Below are 12,533 nucleotides of genomic sequence, written 5' to 3' on the forward strand. Positions count from 1 at the left end.
CAAAAACAGTTGACATTTAATTCATTCTTCAAAAGGTATCCAACTGTTTATAGATTGATTCAAAATATATTTTTAAAACTTCTGAGATATTTTTAATGTTTCATAGACAGTGTGTGCTATTTCATAGACAGTGTGTGTATAAAAAGACCCTGGCTTTGCTCAGCTTTATCCTCACTTTGGGTAGTGGTACAATTTTTTGAATAAACGTGAGTCTCTATTTGTTAAATGTCTAATGCTACCTCTCTAGAACCTAGAAATGGTGTCCCCTTCCTTCAAGAAGCTTATCCTATACTGGGGAAGATAGCATAGGCCTGGAACCCCAGCATTTGGAAAGGAGAGACAAGAGAATCAGAAGTTCCAGGATATTCTTGGCTATAAATCAAATCATTTTTAAGACCTGGCTTAGGTACATGAGCCCTTACCTAAAGGGATACAGAGAACGAGAAAGGGGAAAAAAATAAAGAAGGGAAAGAGAAAAGGAAAAGAAGGCTAGATCTGCTTCTCCTTAGCCTTCATTCTTGCTCTATCTTAGTTTAGACAGTATATAGGAGAGAGGGCACATGGTACATGTGAGTAGGCATGTTATAAGTTGATTATTATGGTATATGGCCAGTTAGTAAACCTATAATAGAATTATCTATGTTTTTATAAATATGCTTATTTTATGTGTATGGATGTTTTGCCTTGCATATGTGTCTGCGTATCACTTGTGTGCTTGGTCCCTGCAGAGGCCAGAAGGGAATATTAGATTCCCTGGAACTAGAGTTACAGGTGGTCATGAGCTGCCATGTGAGTGTTGAGAATTCAAGTGTCTGGAGGACAGCTCTCTTAACTACTGAGCCATCTCCTTAGCTCCAGTGTTAGTTTTTTTGTAGTACCTGCTACTTTATTTGTTGTTCCCTGGAGAAGGAAAATTATAAATGTGCTCTACACTTTTGGCAGACACACCATTAAGTCATAGTCAGCAAGAAATTTCTGTCAAGGTTTTTATTGTTCTTGTATTTGTATGCTTTTACCAACACTGGAGGTAAGCCTCAAAATCAAAATGCTCAGCAAATAGTTTTAATGTTTGTATTAGAGGAAGATGTCACCACATTCCACTTTTAATGTTTTTGTAAGAAAATTCTCTAAAATCAGAACCTATAGAATCTAGAATAAGTACAATAATGAAAGGAGAGAGAATGAGAAGGTTTTTTAATTCCTTCAGAAAATGTGTTTACAACCTGTTTGTTTGTTTGTTTGTTTGTTTGTTTGTTTGTTTGTTTTAAGGAAGGTTTTACTATGCAGTCTTGGCTGGCCTTGCTACATAGCCCAAAGTATTTGTGTTTAAGAGAATCTTCTTGCCTCAGCCCGCTGGGACTACAGGTGTACATAACCAGACCTACCTCTAGAAACTTAGAATTAAACTTTTCCATTTTTGACTGTTGCTTTTTAAAAAAGGCCAATCCTTACTATTTTCTTAACCTTTGTTATACAGAGATTGATCAACAAGCTGAAGAAAGTGACCAAGCACAGCAGGCGCAGACACCAGTGACCACCAGCCCATCAGCATCCAGCACAACTTCCTTTATGAGCAGCTCCCTCGAGGACACCACAACTGCCACCACTCCTGTCACCGACACAGAAACGGTGCCTGCATCTGAGTCCCCTGGAGTGATGCCACTTAGTCTTCTCAGGTAGACCAGTTGGCCTTTGATGTCTATCACACTGATGCCTGTGCTTCTCACAGCACATTGTTTCTCTTACACACAGGGTGCCAAGTTAAATCCAGGTACTCTAGAGCTAGAAAGAACCTGGGATCATACAGTAAAAACCTGTCTTAGTGAGAGCATAAGTATGCACCAGCAGACTTGGCTTCTAAGTATTGATGAGGGGGCAGGTGTATGTGTGCACCACCAGCAGACTTGGCTTCTGAGTAGGGGGGAGTGTGAGTGTGCACAATCATATGTGGCTTGGCTTAGATTTTAAAGACTTGTTCTTTTCAGAAAGCAAATTCAAAATTGAGTTTTAAGTACTGAAGTCTAAAGAAAAAAAATCATCTGCGTGAAATAATTTTTATTGAGGTTCTTTCCTTTTGAACATAATTTTTTTAAGATTTATGAACCATGAGAACACACATGTTGCAGTATACTTGTGGCGGTCAGAGGACAGCTTGGGGAGTTGGTTCTTTCTACCTTGCATAGGTTATAGGGATTGAACTCAGCTCATCATGCCTTTGTGGTAAGCTCGTTCATGTGTGAGCCATCTCAACTGCCCTATATTTTCATTTTTACTCTATGATCACACAGGTCTACTTTTCAAATGAAAAGAATGTTTTTCAAGGTGCTATTAAGAACATTCTTTTGGTTTTTAATGCTTCCTGCAGTTTCCAAATTTAAAAATGTTCACATAGAATCAGTGACCTCTTGTCTCCTTGAGTGTCTGACTAGAGTGGGCATAGGATTAATGGATAGAATCACGCCCTTTTGTTACCATAGGTGCACACTAAATGCTGCTTCTGTTTCTCTCTTTAGTAGTAGAAACTGAACTCAAACTTAAACTCCTAGAATCTTTCTTCCTTTCTTCTTTTTTTTTTTTTTTTTTTTTTTAAAGATTTATTTATTTATTATATGTAAGTACACTGTAGCTGTCTTCAGACACTCCAGAAGAGGGAGTCAGATCTCGTTACGGATGGTTGTGAGCCACCATGTGGTTGCTGGGATTTGAACTCCGGACCTTCGGAAGAGCAGTCGGGTGCTCTTACCCACTGAGCCATCTCACCAGCCCTCTTCCTTTCTTCTTAATCTTTGTTTCTCTACTACTGGCTTGTAATTGATTGGAGGTAAGCCTATTGCTTCCTCTATGTGCCATGGATTATTGGGTAAACAGTGCTCTTCTGAAGCTGGAATCCTCTTTGATTGCTAAGAATAAAGCTTGGTGGTAGTAGAGCACTTGCGTAGCATATGCAAGTGGCTCTATGTTCAATCCCCTGCCTTACAGAAAAGAAAAAGCCCTAGTGTGCGGGGACAGATCTAGACTTGCTTCTTCATCAGTGTCCTCTTCCTTAATGTGAGAGGGAGTGCCTCTCCTCTCTGTGCCTCTCATTCACATGCTCTTCATGCCACCATAGCAAGTACATGTTAACTCCCTTTGGTATATGATACATACATACTATATTTGAATTGTGCTAACTGTATACTTATTCTTTCTTTAATTCTCCTATAAGTTAATACTTGACATCAATATTAATTTATAGCTAGTGAATTTAATATTTAAAGTAAAGTTTTTTATCTGCTTTTGTTTTTGACACAGGGTCTCATGTATCCTAGGCTACCTTTGAACTCCCTAAAAGGCCAGGGATGACCCTGAATTCCTCTCTATCTTCTAATTGCTGGGATTATAGTCTGTGCTACCACACTAAGTTGTATACAAACTGAAGATTGAACCCAGGGTTTTGTGCTTGTTAGGCAAATACTCCTACCATCTGAGGCATATCTCGAGTCCAAGTTTCTTGTCCTTAAAATTCTTCTTTAGTTTCTTGACTACTATTTTTATACCAAAATGCCCCTGTCACGAACTTATAGTAGAAGAAAAACTCCACAAAAGGCAAGGGTTGTTAATTTATTTTTGTTATTTCTGTATTAATCCCCAATATGTTCCTGCTATTTTTTTTTTTTTTTTTTTTTGGTTTTTGGTTTTGTTTTTTCAAGACAGGGTTTCTCTGTATAGCTCTGGCTGTCCTGGAACTCACTCTGTAGACCAGGCTGGCCTCGAACTCAGAAATCTTCCTACCTCTGCCTCCCAAGTGCTGGGATTAAAGGTGTGCGCCACCACTGCCTGGTGGAAAATTATACTTTTATAGTTGAGAATAACCTACAAAATAATTACTTTTAATACTGAGGAATCTCTCATCACTTTGTATTAAATTATAGCTAACTTGTGCTGACTTTCAGGTTGTAATTTGTTGTGTAAAAAGATGTATAATATAGGCTGGAGAGATGGCTCAGCAGATAAGAGCACTGACTGCTCTTCCAGAACTCCTGAGTTCAATTCCCAGCAACCACATGGTGTCTCACAACCATCTGTAATGGGATCCAATGCCCTCTTCTAGTGTTTTTGAAGAGCGTGACAGTGAATTCACATGCATTAAATGAATACATGCATACATACATATATACATACATACATACATACATACATACATACATACATATTTTAATGTCTGTTCTTTCCCAGTTGGGATTTTTTTTTCTAATTATTGTTATTTTCTTAAAGGCAAATGTTTTCTAGTTATCCAACTACCACTGTACTTCCTACACGCCGTGCACAGACTCCTCCAATATCATCATTACCAGCCTCTCCTTCTGATGAAGTAGGAAGAAGGCAGAGTTTAACTTCTCCAGATTCCCAGTCTACAAGGCCAGCTAATCGCACAGGTGAACTTGCTGTCAAGAAGTATAATATATATAGTACCCAAACCTCTTTGCGTTCTAGATACATGGGCTTTGTTATATAATCATTGTGCCTTTTCTTAATTGAAGATTAAAAAGGCACTTAATGAAAGTGAACTATATTTTTAAACTGAGTGCTTTCTATGTTTTGAATTGTAGATTGAATTACATCCATTTGGAGAGAAGTAACAGGGCGTATCAATCACATATGTCCTCCCATTCTTAATAAGCCAGTGTTCTGTGCTAAAAATGTCTCCTTCTAAGTGTAGCTTTAATCATAACCATACAGTTGTAATGTATCAAGGAAAGAAATATCAGTGGAAACCCAAATTGAGGGGCTTCATACAAAATAACTGGCCATGATTTGTCATGTATCACAGTGGTTGACCAGCAACTCAGAAATGTGAGGCAGAAGGATCACAAGTTCAAGATCATAGTGAACAACTTAATGAGGCTTTGTCTCAAAATAAAAAGTAAAAATAGAGTGAGAGAGTACTTACCTTGTATGTTTAAGCCCCTGAGTTCAATCCTCAGTACTAGCAGAAGCAAACCAAAGGGGCTTAAAGAGACCAAAGAGACTTCATAACCAGGTAAAATGCACAGATGATCCTAGATCTTTTGCTATAAAGAACATTACCAGTATATGTGGTGAAACTAGACTGGGAGCTGTGTTAAATGATCATATTGTTAATCTTCAAATTTTGGCTGTATTTGTACAAATTGCCTATTAACATTCAGAGAAGTTAAAGCATCTGGGTTGCTGTTAATTCTGCAGTAGTTCAGAAGAAAAAGATTTCTCAGCCGGGCGGTGGTGGCTCACGCCTTTAGTCCCAGCCCTTGGGAGGCAGAGGCAGGCGGATTTCTGAGTTCGAGGCCAGCCTGGTCTACAGAGTGAGTTCCAGGACAACCAGGGCTACACAGAGAAACCCTGTCTCAAAAAAAAAAAAAGAAGATTTCTTTATGCTCTTCTTGAAAATTTTTTATATTTAATTTTTATTATGAACATATTTACTTATCTGTACAACAGCTCAATATTGCTATGAGAAGTTTGGCTTCATTTATGGTTTTAAACAAACAAACAAACAAACAGTCAATTTTATAAACACCCTCTCTTTTGGGCTTGCCTCAAAATCATGATCCTTCTGCCTCAGCCCCCCTGAGTGCTACGGTTCCTGACAAGCAACTCCATACCCAGTTTTGTTAATCACATTTTAATAGTAAATTTGTATTGAGTTTGAATAATTCTAGGAAATTGAAGTGTCACAGTTGCTATGTGTATACTTTGTTTGTGGTGTCCAGTATTTAAGCCCACTTTGTTCTTTCTTCTGCTTCAGCCTTGTCAGACCCAAGCAGCAGACTTTCAACGTCCCCTCCTCCCCCAGCAATTGCAGTTCCTTTACTGGAAATGGGCTTCTCTCTTCGACAGATTGCTAAAGCCATGGAAGCTACAGGTAAGATATTTTTATACTGCAGTATTTATCCATACAAGAAGTCTTAAGTGTTATTGAAGGAAGAATTTTTTAAATCTTGTTAAGATTTTCTAAAAGATATTTTTATTTGTGTGTGTGTCTGTGTCTGTGTCTGTGTGTGTCTGTGTCTGTGTACATGTGAATGCAGATGCCTGTGGAGGCTAGAAGACGGAATTGGGTTCCCTGGACCTGGGGTTAGAGTTGGTTGTGAGATGCCTGACATGGGTATTAGGAATGGAACTTGTATCTCTGGAATAGCAGCAAGTGCTCTTAACTGCTGAGTCATTTCTGAGCCTCTCTTCTTAAGATTTTAAACAGCAGATCTATTATAAAATCATCAGAACAAACTCTCATAAATTAATGACATAAGATATTGATTATTTTATCCAAATTCAGTGTCAGACAACATTTCTGCTTGTATAGGTGCTCGAGGAGAGGCTGATGCCCAGAACATCACTGTTCTTGCTATGTGGATGATAGAGCACCCTGGGCATGAGGATGAGGAGGAGCCCCAGCCCAGCAGCACAGCAGACGCCAGACATGGAGCGACAGTTCTGGGAAGTGGCGGGAAGTCAAATGATCCCTGTTATTTACAGTCACCAGGAGACATACCATCAGCTGATGCTGCTGAAATGGAGGAAGGCTTTAGTGAAAGGTAAAATTCTACTTTCTTTATTCCTGTCTCTTGTGTCCTAACTATTGCCTCTAAAACCCCAATTCTTTCCCATCATAAATGCTTCTACTGTTTTATAAATTTAATAAAAATAAGAAAAGATTGAGCCAGATGGTGGTGGCACACACCTTTGGTCCCAGCACTTGGGAGACAAAGAAAGGCATGTGGATCTCTTGAGAGTTTGAGGCCAGCCTGGTCTACAGAACAAGTTCCAGAATAGCCAAGGCTACACAGAAAAACTCTTTCTAGGGTCCTGAGTTCAGTCCTTATTAGAACTGGAAAAAACAAAAAACAAACAAACAAAACCCCAACTGATTTAGTTAGTGAATTTTATAGGAATAGATTTTTCTGTCTCATTTTAGTTAAGTTTATATGTCCATTTATTTTAAAGTTTTCTTCAGTGCTGGGGATCAAATCCAAAGTTATACATGCTAGGCTAGTACTCTAACACTGAGATATATAGATATATTCCCAAATCCTATAGTTTTTACTATCTAGTATTATATGATCCTTTAAAAAAAAAAAAAAAGCTGTGAAAAGAGTTCTGAAATATATGTACCCTATGAGGTATCATTGTGAGATATAATAAAATGTCCTAAAATTTTCTCTTAAAATCACTTTTCTTTTACAATTCTTATGACTATTTTTTTCTTTTAAAAGTTTTACATGTATAGTATTTTGCCTTCATGTATATTTATGCACCCTGTTTTTGCGTGTTGCCTATAGAAGTCAGAAAGGGGTAGGTTATATCTTACAAAACATGAAAACTTTTTTATAAGTTCCATGAATATTTTCAAAATTTAATTTGAAATATTTGTTTCTCCTTGGCACAAATTCTCTATCATTTCAGGTGTTAAATATTTAATGATTTAGGGTTTAGTTTGAAGTTATTTTTTCTTTTGCTATGGGGTTTGGATGATACTCTAGGCTCTGCTCCTGTTTGATTATGGAGATGAATTAAGCATCATTTTACTATTGGACGAATTCAAAATCCAGTAAAATTAATGCCCGAGAAGCCATGTATGACATGCCTAAAAGTAAAGAGCTTCACAAGGGATGAAAACTTTGAAAGCTTTGTCACAGGCTAAGGGGATAGTTACAGTCGTAGATGCTGTAGTATACTGAAGACCCCTGGCTTAATTGCCAGCAACTCTCTCTCCTCCACCAAAAATGTTTTATGCAAGTCACGTTCATTTCCTTTTTTGATACCGTCAGTATCTAATTTTAAAAAATGATGTTTTTATAGCCAAAGACATTGAGAATGACAAAGCATGCAAACAAGAAAAACAGTTCTAAACATGCTATGATGGTATTCTATAAAATGTCTTAATTTTTATTTAAAATATTTTAAGCCTTAAAAACCTGTTTAAGGAGTGATTATAAGTAAAGTACTTGCAACCTGAGTTTAATTCCTAGAATCCTTTTTTAAAAACCCCGGCATGGATGGGTGTAGTGGTACACACCTTTAATCCCCACGGAAGGAGGTGGAGCTCTATCTACATATCATGATTTCTAGGCAAGCCAGAGCAAGCTACATAGTGAGACTCTTTTTTCAAAACACATATACAAATACACACAGGCACCCGAGCACACACATACACACATCTCACCATCACCGCAACCACCACTGTCATCTGGATAGGTAGATGGGTGGATCCCAGGATTCAGTAGCCAGCCAGCCTGTCTAGCCTCCTTGGTTAGTTCCAGGGCAGTAAGAGACCCCGTCTTGGGGTAGGGGGGAACCCCAAAAACAGTAGCTAAGAAGCAACACTAGATTGTCCTGCCAGCCTCCACACACATTCCCCTGCCCCCACACATACATGAGCATATGCACAGCACACAGAGACACATGCAGAAACATACACAAACTATTTTATTCTCAGTGATATTTGGAGAAAAGGGTAATACTACAAACAAGCATGTACTTCTGCTTTCTTTTCATGAGAGCTTTAAAAAAATTCTTGTTGCCTTCATACTTGCTTTTGTAGCCCTGATAATCTGGATCATACAGAGAATGCAGCTTCTGGAAGTGGACCACCAACTAGAGGTCGCTCAACAGTAACAAGAAGGCACAAATTTGACTTAGCAGCACGCACTCTGCTTGCAAGAGCAGGTAATTATTTTTCACATGCCTCTCTTGGTGAAAGATCTCTTTTAAAAATCATTATTGAAGCAGGATTAAAGAAGATACAAACTAAAGAATTAAGTGAACTAGTGATGCTAATATTTAGTGGAATAGCAATTTGCATGTAATTTTGAACTCTGTTTAATTTCACTAATCACAGCATGCATTCATAGGATTTCCTTTGGTATTGGAGGCTATGGTGGCCACTTGTAGATTTCGAAAGATTTTGTAGCTGCTCTCTGCCTTTAGTCAGTTATAATTTGAGAAGTGATGCTGCATAATTCATGTTTAGCATCAGTGGTCAGAAGGTTCTAGGAGCTGCACTATAACACGCAGAAGTAGACACTGGTTTTTCTGCTGTACTCTAGCTTTAGAGCCTAGGCCCGAGGGAAGCAAGAATAAATTCTCTTAATACATTAGTAAATTCTAGGATTAGCTTGAGAGCATGAGAGCATGGGAATATATTTTCTTTTTGTTGGCGATTTTTATTATCCTGGCAATTAAAACCAGAGCCTTGCACATTCTAAGTAAACACTTCACCACAGAGGTATATCTTTATTCCACTATTGTATCACCATCATCACCACCACCACCACTACCATCACAATGCTAGGGGTCACACCCAGGGCCTTATGCATGCTAGGCAAGTAGTCTACCACTAAGCTATATCTTAGCCACAAGAAAATATATTTCCCAAACTGGAAACCATATTACCATTATTAAAAAGAATTTGATTATTAAAATATCAAATATAAGTGGTGATTCAGTCCTAACTATTACCATGAGAAAGAAATTTGAGACTTGCTTAGAAAATATAGGCTAGACATTTACCATAAAATGAAAAGAGGTTGAATTTAAAAAATTGAACCTGGGAGAGTAATAATAGGTGATATTTTAAATTAAATAATATTTATAACTCAAATAAAAATGTAACATCTTAATTTCTTTTGTATGTAGTGACTTATTTAAACTTATCAGCAGTCTGAGAGATGGTATACCTTATATGATAGTTGTAATTTTATGGTTTGGGATCCAGAGAAGTAACTGAGTGAGATTTTCTTCTACATGTGTGGCAATTAAGAACTGATAAAATAGAATTATCTTCTTCATGCAAATAAAATGCCTTTTTTGTTTTGTTCTGAGCGGGGTTATACCGCTCTGTGCAGGCTCACAGGAATCAAAGTCGGAGAGAAGGAATATCTTTGCAGCAAGACCCAGGGGCGTTGTATGACTTTAATTTAGATGAGGAATTGGAAATTGATCTTGATGATGAAGCAATGGAAGCTATGTTTGGACAAGACCTGACCAGTGACAATGATATTCTGGGAATGTGGATCCCAGAGGTACTGGATTGGCCTACCTGGGTGTGTGTGACTGCAGCGGGGGCTGCTCTGACTTATTTTCCTGCCCTCCTGTTCATACAGCTTACTAACAGCAGCCTTGCCTAGAGTTGAAAGAGTCTTTCATCTCATCCTGAGGTTTGGGGATTTACTGATTGAGCATTGCGTTGAAACTAACAAACTGATAAGAAAGTCTATCTTGTTGCTTTCTCTGTGTGATTTATTGCTTCTCTCCCCAGACTAGATGACTAGAGCCATATTGTGGCAATACTTCATTGTGATGTTGAAGAGAAATTTCAAAACTTGACATTAGGCCCTAGTACATTGCTGGGTTGTATAACATGATTGCTTTAATCACATTCCTGTCTGAGTGCATGCTCTTGTCCTTCATAGTTTCTATTTAGTCAGTATAAGGCTCATGTGGGAACCAGTCTTATAACACCCCTCGTCCAGGGACAGAGTTCATGTAGGTTTATGTGTATATTAATTATTTAGCATTACATTTTTATAGGGGAAACTTTATTTTTTTTTCTTTTTTTTTTAATTTTTAATATTTTTATTACATATTTTCCTCAATTACATTTCCAATGCTATCCCAAAAGTCCCCCATAGCGCCCCCCACTTCCCTACCCACCCATTCCCATTCTTTTGGCCCTGGCATTCCCCTATATTGGGGCATATAAAGTTTGCAAGTCCAATGGGCCTCTCTTTCCATTGATGGCCGACTAGGCCATCTTTTGATACATATGCAGGTAGAGACAAGAGCTCCAGGGTTCTGGTTAGTACATCATGTTGTTCCAACAATAGGGTTGCAGATCCCTTTAGCTCCTTGGGTACTTTCTCTAGCTTCTCCATTGGGAGCCCTGTGATACATCCAATAGCTGACTGTGAACATCCACTCCTGTGTTTGCTAGGCCCCAGCATCGTCTCACAAGAGACAGCTATATTTGGGTCCTTTCAGCAAAATCTTGCTAGTGTATGCAATAGTGTCAGCGTTTAGAAGCTGCTTATGGGATGGATCCCTGGATACGGCAGTCTCTAAATGGTCCATCCTTTCATCACAGCTACGAACTTTGTCTCTGTAACTCCTTCCCTGGGTGTTTTGTTCACAATTCTAAGAAGGGGCACAGTGTCCACACTTTGGTCTTCATTCTTCTTGAGTTTCATGCGTTTAGCAAATTGTATCTTATATCTTGGGTATCCTAAGTTTTGGGCTAATATCCACTTATCAGTGAATACATATTGTGTGAGTTCTTTTGTGATTGTGCTACTTCACTCAAGATGATGCCCTCCAGGTCCATCCATTTGGCTAGGAATTTCATAAATTCATTCTTTTTAATAGCTGAGTAGTACTCCATTGTGTAAATGTACCATAATTTCTGTATCCATTCCTCTGTTGAGGGACATCTGGGTTCTTTCCAGCTTCTGGCTATTATAAATAGGGCTGCTATGAACATAGTGGAGCATGTGTCCTTCTTACCGGTTGGGACATCTTCTGGATATATGCCCAGGAGAGGTATTGCTGGATCCTCCGGTATAGGGGAAACTTTAAAGCTCATAGATGTGAACTTTTATCTGCTTGATTAGGTTAATAACATAAATGAAACATAATGGCATCTTAGAAATTCAGAAAATAGGTCTCATATTATGGCCAGGTAAAAAGTGTTTTCACTAGAGAATTTTTTTAATGGTTTGAGATAAATTTAAATTATTGAATTTCTTTTTTATTTCCAGCAGAATAATCTTAATTTATAACTTAAGCAAATAGAAGAAAAGCAAAGCATATCTTCAGATTGTGTGGTCTGAATTCTGACTTGAAAGAAAGTTACATAGCACTAATGAACGTCACTGAACTGTTGTAGGATATTTAAAAAGCAGCTAGTTTTATATCACAAACAATCTACCTCTTACCCTACGTTGACTATAATTTGGTATAAAATCATTTTGTACAGCATGTTTGTGAGTCTGAAGACAGGGAAGAAGTGGTCGTGTGTGAACTTTGTGAATGCAATGTCGTCAGCTTCAACCAGCACATGAAGAGAAACCACCCTGGCTGTGGGCGCAGTGCGAACCGCCAGGGGTATCGCAGCAATGGCTCCTATGTGGATGGCTGGTTTGGTGGTGAATGTGGGAGTGGAAATCCATACTACCTGCTGTGTGGCAGCTGCAGGGAGAAGTACTTAGCCCTGAAGACTAAGACCAAGACTACAAATTCTGAAAGGTACCTTGAAATTGTGTTATAGATACCAGCTTCCTTGGATAACAACATCTCACTCTGTTAAAACACAGAAACACACTCTCTCTCTCTTTCTCTCTCTCTTTTATGTAAAGAATTAACTTTGACTGTATTCGGGGCAGAGCTTGTGGAGGTCAAGGAATTACATTCTCAGGAGATTTGGGAGCCATTTTTACTCTTTTGGTCCCCCAGGCATAGCAGCATGGCAGTGGGCCCTTCATGACAGTTGCACTCTGTCGACCATTAGCATCATGACAGGC

The 12,533-nt window shown here is 38.5% G+C and overlaps 1 protein-coding gene across 5 annotated transcripts in view; it reads left to right on the forward strand.

Annotated features, from left to right (window-relative positions):
• Herc1 (HECT and RLD domain containing E3 ubiquitin protein ligase family member 1) overlaps window positions 1-12,533 on the forward strand; it is a 163,310-nt gene that overhangs the window by 106,476 nt on the left and 44,301 nt on the right. For 4 of the 5 annotated variants that reach the window (XM_029481103.2, XM_029481107.2, XM_029481106.2 and 1 more), the window contains exons 39-45: window positions 1,478-1,676; window positions 4,255-4,415; window positions 5,765-5,881; window positions 6,323-6,554; window positions 8,561-8,685; window positions 9,841-10,061; window positions 11,990-12,258. In XM_029481103.2, the coding sequence (XP_029336963.1) occupies window positions 1,478-1,676; window positions 4,255-4,415; window positions 5,765-5,881; window positions 6,323-6,554; window positions 8,561-8,685; window positions 9,841-10,061; window positions 11,990-12,258 (1,324 nt within the window). The remainder of the gene's footprint in view (window positions 1-1,477; window positions 1,677-4,254; window positions 4,416-5,764; window positions 5,882-6,322; window positions 6,555-8,560; window positions 8,686-9,840; window positions 10,062-11,989; window positions 12,259-12,533) is intronic. The other variant, XM_029481105.2, reaches the window with a different exon arrangement.

This window comes from Mus caroli, unplaced genomic scaffold (genome assembly GCF_978045245.1).
Source record: "Mus caroli unplaced genomic scaffold, Mus_caroli_1 scaffold_11, whole genome shotgun sequence".
NCBI lineage: Eukaryota > Metazoa > Chordata > Mammalia > Rodentia > Muridae > Mus > Mus caroli.